Consider the following 17,551-nt stretch of genomic DNA (forward strand, 5'->3'; position numbering starts at 1 on the left):
GAAAGTTGACGCATGATGGTAGTTATGTGAACTACTTGGTGTCCGGTGATATCCGGTTTGTTTCTGCATAGCCTCATTAATTGTTGTAAAAAAAAGTTGACCAATCTGTGAAAGCAGAATTGACACTCGTATACTTTTGAATTGTCTCCTCATTCAACAAATCTCAAACTGTGGACCCTTAGGTTAGGTTAGGTTATTTTCTTAAAATGATAATCAACCCGCAGCTAGTCGTCAGAAACCATACAAGAATCAAATAAGCTAAAGGTCAAACGAAAATAATTTACCAATTTCTTTATATTCCATTTGAGAATCTCAGGCAAATTGAGCACTGCTTCTCTCCCCTCCTACTCCTCCCTCTCTCTCTCTCCTTTCCCTACAGCATCAATGATGGCTTAGCAACGATGTCACAGCTGTACTTCGGTCGAACGGACAACTCTTCGTACAGGGATCGCATCCCTTTGCGAATAGTGCGGGCCGAGTCTGAGCTGTCACCTCAGGAAAAGGCCTACCTGACGGCAATAGAGAAAGGAGATTATGCCAGTGTGAAGCAAGCCCTGGACGAGGCTGAAATCTACTTTAAAATAAACATCAACTGCATCGATCCGCTCGGACGCACGGCATTGCTCATCGCCATCGAGAACGAAAACTTGGAGATCATAGAACTCCTTCTCACGTATAATGTTTATGTCGGAGATGCCTTGCTCCACGCCATTCGCAAGGAGGTGGTCGGTGCCGTGGAGCTCCTGCTCAATCACAAGAAGCCTAGCGGGGGTATGCAGGTAAAGAGGTCTCCACAAGCACCACCGTGCATTAAAGAGAAAAAAACGTGCATTCCTGCTCTCTCATACAGAGAAAACCACTAACCATGAACCATAGCTGCCCTGCTCAATCATCAAAGAATGATTGGTTTTCTCACTGCTCTTCGTTGCTTGGCATGTTTCCTTTCTTTCTTTCTTTCTTTCTTTCTGTCACGGCCATATATATCAATTTAAACATGTAGTCTGCACATTGTGTGCAGTGCATTTCTCACTGAATTAGGCTAGACTGAATCTGGCTGCTTTTGTACAATTTCTGACACATCTGACACACTTTAAAGCTATACTGATCTCACTAGGCCTGCTCTGTCTCAATAATATGTCAGGTGAGCTGTGTGAAGCTGTGTGTTTTTTTTCTTTTGGAAGCATTTTTAATTTTAATTGGCTCTTTAGCCATCTTAGTTAGATGATTTATGCCGCACCCGCTGTTTGAGACACTGATGCTGATGGAACATGCACTTTGCATCCCTACCCACGTGTACCATGATGCACTTACAGGGTTTTAGGTTGGTTAATTGCACCATTTACAGAAAAAAATGGAGGTTACAGAATATGCAGTTCAATCCATGCAGTTAAATCTTTTTCCGATGTGGGCAAGAATGAGTGCATGGTCCTCACTATTATACAGTACAGTGCAGTGCATTGTGTGTATCCAACCCCTCTTACCACAGTATAGCATTAAGCACTTGCTGTGTGTGCTGTGATGGTTTCCCTTAGTTACTGTAAGCTGGAAGTCAGTAACTTTGCCTGTTGACTGGGATTGGATGAAGGGCAGGAGACGAGTAGCTTATATTCGTATGGTGTCAGACCATCCTGGCAGCCCCTCACACAGTTGGCATGACTGTCAGTGCAGCTGAGGCATTACTTTTCCACATGATTAACTGAGAAAAGCATGCTTTGCACAGAGAGCTCAATTTGTTCTTCTCTTTTTTTGCCTCACACTTCACTTTTTACTTCCCCCTCTTTTTTTAATTTTAACTACTCTGATGTTCTTCTAGTACATCATTTTCTTTCTCAGCGCCTTTTCTGTGTATCCTTGTCTGCTAGCCCCCAAATCACCGGCTCTCTGTTTTGACTGAGTGCGTTTCCCATCTCTTTTAACTCAGTCATTTGTGGTCTTCCGCTCGGTGCCTTCAGGATGACTCTGAATTGATGAAAGCCCTGGCTATGGCACAGGCGAGGAAATTAAAAACCACAGGCTCTGAAAGCAAGTGGCTTTCAAAAACATGTACAGAGCAGGCCAGTGGGCACTGGAGAAACTGGAAGTATTAACCTGCGGTGGAAGCCATCAGATTTAGCCAGACCTCAGTGTTTGAGTGGCAACTACTAAACAATGCACTCATCTCCAGAACATTAGCCTTTTTAACGAGTTTACCACAAGATTGATGAAACCGGAATTATGTAATATTTTATGTGCTAATAGACTTTTAAATGTTAAAAGTCTCTCTGTTGTTGAAAGGCTTGCTCTTCTTGGTTATTCAGTGAACTAATGACGTCAAATTAAGTAGTTGCCAGGGCCAGATCATACTTTAAAGCCTATAATTATTAGACTAAAAGCTTTTATTTCCGTTTAGATCTCCATTGAAGTTGTATGGGAAACCGGCCATATAAATGTTCTATCTCCTTACTTTACCAGGTTCCGCCCATCTTACTTGACAAGCAGTTCTCGGACTTCACTCCAGACATAACCCCCATCATCCTAGCGGCGCACACCAACAACTATGAGATCATCAAGCTGCTGGTCCAGAAGGGCGTGTCGGTGCCTCAGCCGCACGAGGTGCGCTGCAACTGCGTGGAGTGCGTGTCCGGCTCGGACGTGGACAGCCTGCGGCACTCGCGCTCGCGCCTCAACATCTACCGGGCCCTGTCCAGCCCCTCGCTCATCGCCCTGTCCAGCGAGGACCCCTTCCTCACGGCCTTCCGCCTCAGCTGGGAGCTGCAGGAGCTCAGCAAGGTGGAGAACGAGTTCAAGTACGAGTACGAGGAGCTGTCGCACCAGTGCAAGCAGTTCGCCAAGGACCTGTTGGACCAAACGCGCAGCTCCAGGGAGCTGGAGATGATCCTCAACTTCAGGGACGACATGGAGCCGCTGGAGGAGGAGGCGAGCAACGACCTGGCACGCCTGAAACTCGCCATCAAGTACCACCAGAAGGAGGTAAGGAGGCCAACCGAGGTGTCACTGGAGCATCTATTCAAGTGATATGGAGGAAACATACAGATTTGGGGTTTTTTTGGTAGGAATGAGAGGGACAAATGTATGGTCATCACAGTGAGTGAGAGCAGTCTGAAGTGTTGCTCATTCGTGGCCCCATCAAAGCCCAGTCAGCCCCTAGTTGTGGACTATCTGGAACCAACATGTATAGAGCCAGACCAACGAGAACTTAACACCACCCCACCATAACACACACCCTGCCAAGCAAAGCCATAACAGACCAAACCCAGTAAAAGCAGAACTGGCAAAGTTAGGGTGGCTCTGTTGTGACTTGCCCCCAGGGCCTAATCATATGATATGAGGGTTTGCTTTGTGGCTATTCACCCCAGTCAGTCCAGGCCTTTTGGCAGCACGTACTGTAGTGTAGTGTCGGTAGATGGTGCTTGAGGCTGGTCAAATCTGCTCTATTAGTGCAAACTCTCACACAGGCATATTTTGCCCTCTTCTGTACATTTGGAGCATTGCAAGGAGGAATCTTAATGCTTGCCAACCACTTGTTTAGTTAGTCAAACACAAATTAAGAAGCTTAACTGACCAAATTAATATATGAAATCTGTTCTGTTTGTATACTGTTTTTGAAGACTATCAATTATTAACTATTAAAAACGATTTACTCCTTTTAACCCTATCATACTACTACTATACTACTACTGTATACACAGGTAGGAATTACATATGCAAAGTAATCTTAAAAATAAGGTCTCCTACACTTTTAAAATGAATGTGTTGAAAACAACACAACTTGTATTGTTTTTTAGCTCATCTCCTTCCTTTTTTTATCTGTTGCACAATACGTGTTGAAAATAACACAACTTGCATCGTTTTTTTTTTAACACATCTCTGTGTCCAGATAGGGACAACACGTTTGTTTTGAGAGTGTAGCCTCATGTGTTGTGAATCTAACTCCGCACATGTGACGAATTAGGTCCCAGCTTGCCTGACTTGACTGAGGGAGTGCGAGTGCGAGCAGCACCTTAAGTCACTCTAAGGAATTGATGCCATTTGCTGTCTCTCATCATCGACCCTGGGATAAGCATCAGCCTCATCAGAGTGCTCTGAGCCGAGGCAGGCAAAGCAAATATTAATGTCCTCGCTCTCCAGGACTAACTTTGATATGGATCTGTGGAAGTCTTTGTTCCCATGGCAACGTGGGAGTGGAGTGGCCCCACTTTGCCGCAGTCTCTGGTGTGCGACTGTCGGCGGCGGCGGAGGCTGAGCCGGCTGTGGCGGCTGTGGATCCTGAGTCGCTATGAACTTTAGCGAGTGTTAGGATCAGCGTTAGGCGGCTGCGTCAAGTTAAATTGCACGTCACACGGGGGAAGTCATACATGCATAACGGGAGCCACCTCATTAGCACGCTGATAGAGGAAGTAATCAGTGTTGGAGAGCCTGCGTAGGGCGGGTTTTCAGGGTGATGGGGCAATGATGGTTTTTCTCATTATAGAAAGTGAACATTAGCTAGATAATGATGCCCTGCTAAGGACTCTGTATAATACTAGCAGCAGTCAGGCCTAATGGTGTGTTTGTTAGTGGTCTGAGTCGGGGTCAGCATTTGTGAGTCATTGGACCTACACATGTGACTGTAATATCCACCACATTCTTAGTTGGCAGTGTACAAATGAATGCAGTTTTGAGATACTCCTGAAGGCAAAGGGGTGTATGTGGGAGATATTAGTAACAAAGAGTTGATGAAATTAATCTTTCATATTTATTACCTGCCCAAAGATCTAAGTCTTTAGTTTCCAGCAGATTACTCATGCCACCCTTGAAAAATTGCATCATTAAGTGCTGCCCCAGTTTTTCAAGTGGATGACAAAAGAACTGTGGCAAAGGCATTGCTGCTTCTTGTGGGGTGTTTCTGTTTCAGCTTTTGTGAAACCAGAGTATGCAAAACAAAGAACATTTAATAACCACCATATGATATGGCTTTTCTCAATCATATCTATGATAATCATATTCATGCATGTTATGCAAGCGTACTGTTCAGTAGTTTGCCATGTTGTGGATGACTGTCGCAGTTGTCTGTCACTGTTTTGCATCTTAGATCTCACAAATACAGGTAGCCTACAGCACAGTGTTCCTACTAAATGTGCCAAGGTTGCTAAAAGTAACAGATTGCCAGATCATGTCTTGACATTTTGAAGCTCTTCTCAAAAGAAAACTGCATTGCATTATGGCTATTACAACAGTTCTTTGTTTTCCGGGAACTTGTGTCATCACTATTCATACTGATACTCATTCTCAGTACTAGCCAAGGCGCTTCAGCATAGCAGGAGATTTGTTCTGACAAGCGAGAGCCACTGCTGTAAAAAACAGGGGTTTCCTCTGGTTAGACGCCCTCTGTGACGCGGAAGATCCCAAAGAGACCCTCAACCATGCTCTCAACCATGCTGTTTCCATCCCAGACACGCGTGAACATCATTATTGGATGTCATTTCATTGCAGCGTAGCGTTAATTGATTTTTGGAGATCATCGACTTTGTTGCCATCATGTACACACATGGCACTGTCCTTTGGAGACTACTAGAAAGATAGCAGTGGCTGTTTCCAAGGCCCTTCTGTCCTCCAGCACTTCAGTGGAGCTGCATTCATCACCGTGTAATCATGTTTGGTTGATGCGGGCCCAAGTCATACGTGCGTGTGCAAAACAGATGTTCTGGGGGAGCCGTTTCTTTCTTTCTGAATTCCTCACAGGAGGCTGTGTGGATCTTGTGGAATTGAAGCCAGGTTGTGAGAGCTGGAAGCAGAAACATTTGTTATTTTCTTTTCGCGTTCGTCCACAACCCACCATCAAACGCCTCTTGTTCTTAATTAAAGCATGTCATTGTCACTGGCTCGCTGTCGCGAAGGAGCCTCATTCTGAATGGCCCTCGTTCATGGCTCCACTGAGGGGGACAAACCTGATCCCATGTTGTCATATCGTCAATGGCTCCTTTGTTCTCTTGTCAGTCCGCTAAATAAACCCAGATGAGCGCTGTTTTTTTTACTACTGTTTCTGCATTGTCTGTTGGTTAGTGTTTGTTCACAGCGCATTGTCTCTGTGTCTTTATGGATGCATTTGCACGCAGTTGACATTAGGCTGGATAAGAGGGTCAGTGACTGTGTGGTCCCCCAGAGTCCATCTTGGAAGAGGGAAATGAGGTTAGGCGGAGGCGGTATTGGTTTCGTGATGTTATGCTTCATGATTGACCTTATTTATCCACCATAAGCTTTTACACTGTTTGTGAGAAGGATTGGTGCATTAATGTAATTATGGGTACAGGCACTTAAAAATTGTTATTACAGTGCATGCTTTTTTATGTCTGCCAGTGTTGTTTAGGCCGGCCGTTGTTTTAGGAACTAGATGTGCTACTTGATACTTGATAGCACATTTGTCTGGTTTGCTCTTCAGTTCAGTGCGAGTGTTGATGTTCTGACGAGCACAAACATGTCTCATTTGTTTGCAACTCTACAGCCATATGTTGTTTTTCCCACTGCGCTTAGAACAGACACATTATTGTTTCCCGATGCGCGGCCTACATTTTACATCTGTGTGTCTGAACCGTAAACTGTAAAAAAAAATCGGTCTGAAGTGAACACTACACCATTTAATCTGTCCTCCACGTGTGTGTGTTGTGTGTGTGTGTGTGTGTGTGTGTGTGTGTGTTGTGTGTGTGTGTGTGTGTGTGTGTGTATGTGTGTGTGTGTGTGTGTGTGTGTGTGTGTGTGTGTGTGTGTGTGTGTGTGTGTGTGTTGTGTGTGTGTGTTCAGTTTGTGGCCCAGCCCAACTGTCAGCAGCTGCTGGCGTCGCGCTGGTACGACCAGGTGCCCGGCTGGAGGAAGCTGCACTGGATGGGCAAGTCGGTCACCTGCATCATCGTGGGCCTGCTCTTCCCGCTCTTCTCCCTCTGCTACCTGATGGCGCCCAAGAGCCCGCTGGGGCTCTTCATCCGCAAGCCCTTCATCAAGTTCATCTGCCACACGGCCTCCTACCTCACCTTCCTCTTCCTCCTCCTGCTGGCCTCGCAGCACATCGCCTCGCTGGACGACGACACGCTGGCCGACAGGCAGGGCCCGGCGCCCAACCCCGTGGAGTGGATGATCCTGCCCTGGGTTTTAGGTATCAAGAGCAGTGTGTGCTTCTGAACCAGTTCATTTAGCAGACACTTTTAGCCACTGCATGCTATAGTACAGATACTCAGCTCTGCAGCACTACATAGTTAGTGCACATATGCATATTTCCCCAGCCTTATAAGATTATTACATAGTGCACATATGCATATTTCCCCAGCCTTATAAGATTATTACATTGTGCACATATGCATATTTCCCAGCCTTATAAGATTATTACATAGTGCACATATGCATATTTCCCCAGCCTTATAAGATTATTACATAGTGCACATATGGATATTTTCCCAGCCTTGCAAGATTAGCTACTCTTATCATTGGGAACTATGAAAACCCATCACATGGTGTACTCGAAAATCCTTGATTTGTTGCACCGTTTCAACTCTGCCTGGTGAAATTTGACCATCTTGAGATTCTGATTTCATCCCAGCAACATTTTTGACACCGTCCCCTAGCAAAATCCTGGATACATTCCTCCCAAAATCAGATGGTGCACTGAAAAATCCTTGATTTTTGCTCTGTTTCAACCCTGCCTGGTGAAATTTGACCAACTTGAGATTCTTATTTCATCCTAGCAACATTGACACTGTCCCCTAGCAAAATCCTGGATACCATCCTCCCAAAAATCTTGGATGTTGCTAGGATGGTATTAGAATCATATGTTGGTTAACTTGCACCATGTGCTTTTCCCAGATTGCATCATAACTAGAGTATTTTCATCTTAGTTTAAGAACAGCCACGGTCTGTGCTCAAATCATGTAGAAGTGAAGGGTGAAAATAAGAGCTGGAGTAGCCTATACAGTAAAATGTCCATCTTATAACGAGAGGTTATTTTGTGTGTGTGTGTGTGTGTGCGTGTGCGTGTGCGTGTGCGTGTGCGTGTGCGTGTGCGTGTGCGTGTGCGTGTGCGTGCGTGCGTGCGTGCGTGTGTGTGTGTGTGAGTGATACAGTATGTGTGTCCAGTAAGTAATGCAGTAATGTGGATTAATTTGTGTGTGCAGGTTTCATCTGGGCTGAGATTAAGCAGATGTGGGATGGGGGCTTTCAGGATTACATCCACGACTGGTGGAATCTGATGGACTTTGTCATGAACTCCCTTTATCTGGCCACCATCTCTTTGAAGATCGTTGCGTACCACAGGGTAAGGAGGCACATGATTACTATCTCTTAGGATCATATCATTTCCTGTGTATTAGCCATATTGTGTATAAACAGCAGTGTTTTATGTAAGTTAAAAGAAACTAAACCATATTGATACCACATTAACTGCCCCTGTGTATTAACCTTCTAGATGAATACATTTTGTGAAATCAATGTATAAGCCACGGCTAATAGATGGAAATTTATGGTACTGTGCCCCTTATACAATATCTTATAGACCTTATTTTGGGGGTTAAAATAATGATACAGCACTAGGCTTTATTGGGCTAAAATGTTAGATTAATGAATTTTGATAGTTGATCATTTATCGCCTTACTCCAGGCATGGATACGGCTTGTCTTGCAAATGTTAGATTTTATAATGTGACTTACTTGGAACAATTTTGTATAAACATAGAGAAAGCCACCTTTTCAGTCAGTGTTTTATATCTCCCAGATCTCAAGCAAACAAGGCCTTTATTAAACATGATATCTGTGTTTGCAAACAGATTCCAGTGACGCAGAACAATAAAGTGAACAACCGCCACGGCTGTAATTGAATCCATAGTTGTATTGTGTTTGGCTCTTAAATACATCATTGTGAAATGGATTGCTTCTCTTTGTGCTACAGACAGAGGCACTAAACACAGTCTTAGGAGTACACAGTGCTCTTCCATACACATTTGTTTCACTTTCCCGCTCCTTAGGTAAATCGAAGTTCATTCACTGTCCAGCCAATTGATACATTTGTTCATCTGATAACCCTTCCAATAGTCCTTGTCATTGTCTACTGTCTTGCTTATCCATGAGGATGACCTCTGTCTGTGAGGTATTGCAAGGACACGTTTAGCCAGAGGACACTTATGGTATCACTGTATCTCTGTTGCACTTTTATCTTGATTTCTGTTTTTGAAGTTTTTCATTTTATAATATCATGAGAAGAATGCAAGGAGTCATGATTGATGGTACAGTAGATGCTATCCAGCTACTTCAGTAGAACATCTCAGATCAGACCCTCCCTCTCTCTCTCTCTCTCTCTCTCTCTCTCTCCCTCTCTCTCTCTCTCTCTCTCTCCCTCTCCCTCTCCCTCTCTCCCTCTCTCTCTCTCTCTGTCTCTCTCTCTCTCCCTCTCTCCCTCTCTCTTTCTCTCTCTCTCTCTCTCTCTCTCTCTCTGTGGTCAGTACGCTGGCACGAAGGTGCCCAGGTGCCAGTGGGAGATGTGGCACCCCACGCTGGTGGCCGAGGCGCTCTTCTCCATCGCCAACATCTTCAGCTCGCTGCGGCTCATCTCGCTCTTCACGGCCAACTCGCACCTGGGCCCGCTGCAGATCTCGCTGGGCCGCATGCTGCTGGACATCCTCAAGTTCCTCTTCATCTACTGCCTGGTGCTGCTGGCCTTCGCCAACGGCCTCAACCAGCTCTACTTCTACTACGAGACGGACGCCGAGAACGAGAAGGACAAGTGCAAGGGCATCCGCTGCAAGGAGCAGAATAACGCGTTCTCCACGTGAGTAGCCGCTTTTTAGAGACATTAAAGGAGAATTTGATATGACATTAAAAGGAGAATTCCGGTCACCTTTTAGGGCCTGTGTCCACCAATCGCGTTTTTTTGCGCAGACAGCGACAATTTTCAATATAAAGTCTATGTAGCTCAGCGTTCACAGCCCTGAGCGCCCTCGGCAGAAAAAAGCTCTCGACACGGACCGCTTTTTGCTGTAGCACTCAGAGCGCTCAAAGTTGATAAATCTTTATAAACCGTCTCTGGTTTTGGTAACATAGCAGCAATAAACACTTGACCGAAGCGCAGAGGAGGTTGAGGGCAATCTCAGCGTAAAAAACGTGATTGGTGGACACAGCACCTTATACTGACTGTTTTTCGAGTACAGTTCTACCTAGCCGCCAGGCAGCTACATTGCTGCACTCTGGGGGCATGTTCATGAGCCCCCGTTTGCCGGAGTTCTCCTTTAATCAATACCAAGGAAGGTACTGTAAGTGAGATGCTGTAAATTGCATCACATTGAACAGCATTTACTGACCACATACCGATAGTAGGTTACAATGACTACCACATACTGTAATGAAATGCCTACCTATACTAATATAAGACTTTCCTGTACTAATCTTGCCTCCTTTGATTAAACTTTCTGTCTTGTTGCGGAGCAGGTTGTTTGAGACTCTGCAGTCTCTGTTCTGGTCTGTGTTTGGCCTCATCAGCTTGTATGTCACCAATGTCAAGCCAGACCATGAGTTCACCGAGTTTGTTGGCGCGACCATGTTTGGAACTTACAACATCATCTCCCTGGTGGTTCTTCTGAACATGCTCATTGCCATGATGAACAATTCCTACCAGCACATCGCTGTGAGTTCCCGTTACATTCCGCCCCGACCGTGCTTGCGTTCATATTATTGCTTTCATCTGTCTTCGATTCTCTCCATTGTTTCGGTCTATTAGACACACTTTCTCGCTACTAATGATTGGAGAGCTGTGGGACTGAAATCGATGAATCATTTGATGGGGCTTTCATTTTTCTTTCATTCTCTCTTTCTTTCTTGGTCTTTTTTTTAGTTTTTCTTTCATTCTCTCTTTCTTTCTTGGTCTTTTTTTTTCACACACACGTCATAACACAATGACAGCCAATGACAAATAACAGAAATAAAAGTCCAAATCGACGCTCGGTGTGTATTTCAGGATCATGCTGACATCGAGTGGAAGTTTGCCAGGACTAAGCTATGGATGAGTTACTTTGAAGAAGGGGGGACCCTTCCTCCTCCGTTCAATATCATCCCCAGCGCAAAGTCCCTCTGGTACCTCTTTAAGTGGATCAAGAGGCACCTCTGCAGTAAGAAACATGTCGAAAGGACAGAGACTTTTCAGTCAATTGGGGTAAGGCCACACAAACAGTAGAATGTTAGTACTGTGGTATACACGTAAAACACATTTATATGCAAAGTGCAGCCTTTTTTCCGTTCTGAGTTAACTTAACTTAAGTTTGGCGTAGCACTCTGAAAAGAAGCACTAGAGACTGAGTGAAGCCTGCTCCTACCATACAATATATCTGAACACTGTGGTATAGTATTACTGTAGTACCCATTATGAATCATAAGGATTACAAACATACAGTCCACACACCACTTTAGGAACAGTGAATAAACAAACAGAATGTATAGCAGTAGTCCATATAGGATAGGAATAATGTATGGAAGGGATAACGGCCGCTGAGGTGTCCTGTTATACGTAATCAATGGACGAGGTCGGATATCGAATGCCATTATCCCGCTTATCACCTGGCCACCCACCAGCCAATCAGAAAAGAGTATTTCTTCCGGGTGATAAGTGTATGTAATATATGAAAGCTTTACTGCTGTGTTCTATTTTTGTGGTGGGCCAGCCTTCCATTTATGATTCACTTCTCCTGTGGGAGTTCATGCAGAGAGGCACACTGTTCTGTGTAATAGAATAAAAATGGCAAATGGTCGCCTCTCTGTCACAGACTAAAAGTCAGTGGAGTCTAATCACCTCCATCTTTTTCAGAGACGCGCCGCTGAGAACCTGCGAATCAATCACCAGTACCAGGTAATGATGTCTCCTCCAGAGCACGAGGCCCATTAGTCTCTTGTCTGGTCTCAGGGTGTGTTACCTCAGCTGCTCAAAGGCAGCACTTCTCTGAGCCCGACGCTGCTACTTTTAGCCCATTTATACTGTGATGTATGCGGCGGCTGCACTTGCTAAGGCACAGTGCATTAGCATTTTACGAAGTCATGGAGGCTGCTAAATAGAGTTGCCTACTAAACAACTTGCACTTGACTGATAAGTAACATTCACTTGGGGTCTTTGTCTTTGTCTTAAAGGAAGTTCTCAGGAATTTGGTGAAGAGATATGTGGCTGCCATGATCAGGGATGCAAAGACCGAGGAAGGACTAACAGAAGAGAATTTTAAGGTACACAGTACAGTGCAGTGACTAATCCTGATACGTAAATGTATAGTGTTTACGGTGTTATGGGTAAGAGGAAACTAACACTAACATTATGTTTGAGAAGATTTATAAGTATGAGGTTGAAGTATGAACCCTTTCAACAGCATAAACAAACATAATGCAATCCCAAGGAAAATCTGGAGGCACAGAAAATAGCATTGAGCTGATGGTATCATGAGGATGAACTAAAATATAAAAACACGTTTAAAAGTCCATATTTTGCTCAGCATTAAGCTAAAGCCTGATTAAATTTCATTTCCATGTACTGTATCTGCCATGGTTTTCAACTGCAAATCCTCTAGAGACAGATTGAAAGGGTATATACAAATATATTTGCATCTAAAATGAAATGAAATATGCTAAGAAAGTTATTTTGTTGAAGCAGGAGCTGAAGCAGGACATATCCAGCTTCCGATATGAGGTGCTCGGCATGCTGAAAGGTGTCAAACCAGGCATGCAGGCAGTCAAAGGAGGCGCTGGGTCCTCGAGCCTGCCGTTTCCCGAGCAGCCTCGCAGGGGTTCTGCGGCGGCGGTGTCCACCGGGCAGCTGAAGAGCAAACTCAACCTGCTGACCGCCGCCTCCGCACTGCAGCAACAGGGGGGCGCCAGACCGGCTCCGCGGCCGACGGAGACCCTCGGCCGCCTGGCCAACGGCTCCGTCCCCCGCCTGGCGGCTCTTTCCTCCGCGGCCACCGTGGAGGAAGAGGAGGAGGAACCGGAACCGGAACAGCAATCGCGAGGGAACAGCGCCTCGGACCGCGGTCCGGGCGTGAATCTGCAGCTGCGCCACCGGAGCACGGGCCAGTCGCGGATCTACTCCGTGTCCGAGGAGGTGGACGAGAGGCGCGACAGCGGCGCCGAGCCGTCGTCATCTTTGTCGCCGCCGCCGACGTCATCGTCGTCGAGGAACAGGGACAGTGACGAAGATGGGGATGCGGGCGCCGTGGTGGAGACCGCGCGGCCTTCCAGCAGCGGGAGAAAAAAGGATGAAAGGAAAGACTCGCAGACGGAGGGAGAGCCGAAGGAGGATGAAGACGGAGCCAAATAGCTGAAGGGGACGCAGAGAGGCTGAGCAGAGACCCGAGTGTTCCGCGCAGGAACAGGAAGGAACACAAAGGGGAAGAGAGATGAAAGGCAGTGCAGCGCACACACACCCACAGAGAGACAGAGAGAGAGAGCTGGGAAAGAAAAGGATGACAATCAAGGTGCTTTCAGGACGCTTAAGAGGCAACCTCAAAGCCCCGACTTCCTCCTGGATGACTAGAGCAGAGTGAAGCAGAGCAAATCTGAACTTGAACTTTTCACTAGGTGACTTATGAAGCTCCAGCTGATGATCGTAACCACACTTAATCCTCCCAAACATATTCAGAGGCATTTAGGCTGTTTGACGAGCTAGGATGTCCGGTAGTTGGGAATGCCTGTCCTTTTTGTTTCGCCTGAATTTGTGATGACAAGTGCAGGATGACATGAAATGCACAAAGATTCATGATGCTGGATATTAGCAAACCTTTTATGAATGTCAAGACTGAAAAATGGGTGGAAGATTGATTGCTTGGCAAACACTGACCTGAATTCTCTGTCCTGCTAGTGATTGTAGAAGTATGATTGTGATAATTATGGTTTCCGAATGAAACATGCCAGTGAAATGTTCTAATCTTGGTGGTTTACTTAAATCTTCTGGAATAAGACTAACATAACCATGTCAAATATACCGTGGTAGATAGATAGATGCTATGGTGCCCCCTATGTATGTCCCTTTATCAGTTGTTGTCTTGGCAGCTCTCATTACTTTTGTGAAGTTAACATGATTTATAAGCATGTGATGTAGGCTGTTATAGCATGTAACATTCTGAGAGCTGCCATGGCAACTCCCGTACACAGTGACAAGACCCTAAAATGTCACAAGTCAGTATACTGTCGTAAGAAGTAATGACAGGATAATGCAATTTGAAGACATTTTCAAGATATGGTTGTGTTAATCCTGACAGCAGAAGGTTCAAGTGAGGCAGTGCTGTTGAATGTTAATCATGTTTCCTTCATCTATTCTAGACACCACATTTTGGCCCGACATCTCTCGTCTGAACTCGTATCCGTATCTGTGGAAAGAGCAATAGGTGCATCCCACTCGTGACTCACTCCACATGGCCTTATTCTGTTCATTTTAGCACTTTATACTACATTGGCTGTACGTGATGTCAGATAGCAAAATATATTATCTTGCTAATTATACCAATAAGTTATTTATTTTCTATGCAAGCATATCATGAACATCTATCAAAATGTTGCCAACTTTATCATGTCACATTCATGTTTTACCCCTGGTCCGTCACTACAGTATTTACCATTACAACTTAAGACAATGTAGCCTTTCATTTTTAGTGTCATGTACTTAGTAGTAGTTCCATGTAATCTACAGATATACACATACAGTATCTGACATCCATGCATGTCATGAATCTTATTTATTTGATTCATTCACTCTCTGTTGTTACATGCATTGCTAAATCATTATTAGGCATTTGACAAATACAGGCAGACATTTTTTTCTGCCCTGTGCTGCAATCTGGTTAGATAATAGTATAATACATCTATATAAGATATTGATGTCTGAGAAATAAAAATCTGAAACAAAAGTATATATTTATTTAATGGGTCACCTGGTTGTTCATGTAGAAATAGGATACATTTGAACACTTCAGTTTGTTGGTCTAATCATTTTGGACGATAGAGTTCTTGACAGAGCTTTTTCTGTATGTCAGGTGTTTTTCCAGATAATCCTGGACATTGGATCTGGAAAACTGAGTCAGCAATTTCCTTGAACGTCCAACCTGTGATTCTGGTGAAAGGCTGTTGATGCTTGAGCTCAACAGCCAATCAAATGACTACAGTATGTGTTGATTGGCTGGAATTGTTGATGGTTCGATTCATGCCACGGTGTTAGTACAGAGCCAGAAACTGTTTATGAACACACACTTTTCCCTGCACACCCACACATAATGGGAAGCTGGTGGCCTCTAAGGAGCAGTTCACTGATAAAAAAAAAAGGTTAATTGGAATCATGGCATCTGGAAATACAGAATGTACCTTTAACACAATGAATTTTGGCTGATTGAATTTACCATCTCTGATTAGATAGCCATGATCTCAGCATTCGTGGCATGACATGCTGATTTAGTTATGTCTAAATAGAATTCAAATGGGCTCTTACTAACCATAACCCCTAGCCAAGGTTAAATCCAAAGGATCAGCTCCAAACCACAGTAAACACACAGAGAGAATGTGAGTTTGGATAAGTCCAAAAATAGATGGAAGAACGTAATTTCCAAAGAAATCTTTACACTACATTAACCCCCTTCCATGGAATGATTATATGAGCCATGGTGGTTCAGAATTGTGGGTAGACATAAAAGAGCCATTTGAATATCTTAATTCTGTTTTCAGTATCATTGTACACTTGGTAGGCTACGCATTCAAAGCTACAGTACACAGCACAGTCCATGTGTTCACACAAAACAGAGCCCCCATTACGTATTCTGAATCTGGTGTTCGCTTCCCACATAGTTATTTGTTAGGTATACACATGCCTGGAATACTGACTACATAATGGTACTCCAATATTCCATCAGACAAGTCATTTTCATATCAGGGAAGCAAATTGCATTTGAACAGTAAGCATGTTTCATTTTACAGGCAAGGACTCTTTTCAACATGCAATATCAATTCATCACTTATCTCGAGGCATCAAATAAACTAAAGGTAAATGTGCGAAATGTTATTTGTTGCCGAAGATATTATCACTGTTAATGCAAGATTAGGTTTCAAATCAAATGAATTTCATGAAGAATGCCCTGTTGTGTTCATATACAGTAGCTGACATCAGAGCTCATCACAGACCTTGGAGCCTTTTTTATATTCGATTATGCTGTTTTGTGCGCCTTATGTTTACTATCTACAGTATATGCATAATATCCGGTTATGACATTTTAATGGAAAGCCTTGTGTGTGTGTGTGTGTGTGTGTGTGTGTACAGTATGTGTGTGTGTCTGATGAGTCTGACTGTGCCTGGGGAAAAAAAGGGAACAAGTGAGAGAGAAAGACAGACGGAGAGTCAGGGCACCTTTCTGTGGAAAACTGTATGGAAGCGATTATTTTCTCCCCCCCTGCCGCAGACCCCCACTGCAGACATGACGGTCCAAAACACATCTCTCTGTCGGCCAGGAGGAAGGACCTCAAGCAGCGTCCTGTCCTCTCCACCGCTTCATGTCTGGCCTGTAGCTGGACACGGACCGAACGCCGCTCTGCTGGTACATGCGTATAGTGTCCCAGAGAGTGACACGAAGAGCTGAATGTACCTTGGTTTACACTAAATATAGGGTTACTTTTTTTTGTGAATATATTTTTATTGCTTTCACATAAACAAAACAAATTACACACCAAATAGCAATGCATAATGTAAAACGTAGCTGAAAATGAAAACACACACACACACACACACACACACACACACACACACACACACACACACACACACACACACACACACACACACACACACACACACACACAAAACAAAACAAAACAAAATGAGGGGGGGGGGTGCTGGCTGAGATACAAGTATTTACAAATCAAAAAAATATAGTGTTACTTTTCAATATCAGATATTTTGACTGCAGAGATACAGATCAGATATTTTGGCTGCAGAGATAAATATCAGACTCAGGCAAAGCTCTGACAGAGATGACAGCCCCAGTTACAGTCACTGCTGCCTGATATAAAGCATTCTGAATTGTGTATTGTAAGACTTGAAGACTGTGATGTAGGTGGACACATGACATGCTGTGTTTATTTTGTGCCATGAAGAGTTTGACTGTGTCACAACGATGAGACATTACCATGTGTAAGTACACTGAATATAGAACATATTAATGGTGGGATCTGTGACAGGGTATTCGTGGTGGGGTATTCTTGTGCAGCTAAAATGGAGCTCTTCGTATGGCAAATGACAAAAGCCAACAAGGAATTATAGCTGAAAAACATTCTTATTGTTCTAGTCTCAGAAAAATATATCCAAATAACAGCAGATGGAAATTTTGTCCTCCAAGGACAACATTATCCTTTCATTCTCTGGCTGAACAAAAAACGTTATGACGAATATTCTACAAAGCTGACTTCTATTTTATGTCCTGTGTCCATGGCATAAGCAGTCATTGCCAAGGTTGACTAAAATGTCCAACCAGTTCAGAGAGTTATGAAACAGTGAAGTGGTTTGACAGTTTATCTTATACTTTTCATTTTGGAGT

At 44.2% G+C, this 17,551-nt stretch overlaps 1 protein-coding gene across 1 annotated transcript; it reads left to right on the forward strand.

Annotated features, from left to right (window-relative positions):
- Nucleotides 1–398: 398 nt before the first annotated feature.
- On the forward strand, nt 399–13,299 carry trpc4a (transient receptor potential cation channel, subfamily C, member 4a). Its single transcript, XM_062535851.1, has 10 exons — nt 399–779; nt 2,452–2,970; nt 6,778–7,126; nt 8,139–8,278; nt 9,458–9,783; nt 10,440–10,635; nt 10,966–11,160; nt 11,809–11,850; nt 12,126–12,215; nt 12,637–13,299. The coding sequence occupies exons 1-10, from the start codon at nt 402–404 to the stop codon at nt 13,297–13,299; spliced, it is 2,898 nt and encodes a 965-aa protein (XP_062391835.1). The 5' UTR covers nt 399–401.
- Nucleotides 13,300–17,551: the final 4,252 nt, after the last annotated feature.

This window comes from Sardina pilchardus, chromosome 5 (genome assembly GCF_963854185.1).
Source record: "Sardina pilchardus chromosome 5, fSarPil1.1, whole genome shotgun sequence".
Taxonomy (NCBI): domain Eukaryota; kingdom Metazoa; phylum Chordata; class Actinopteri; order Clupeiformes; family Clupeidae; genus Sardina; species Sardina pilchardus.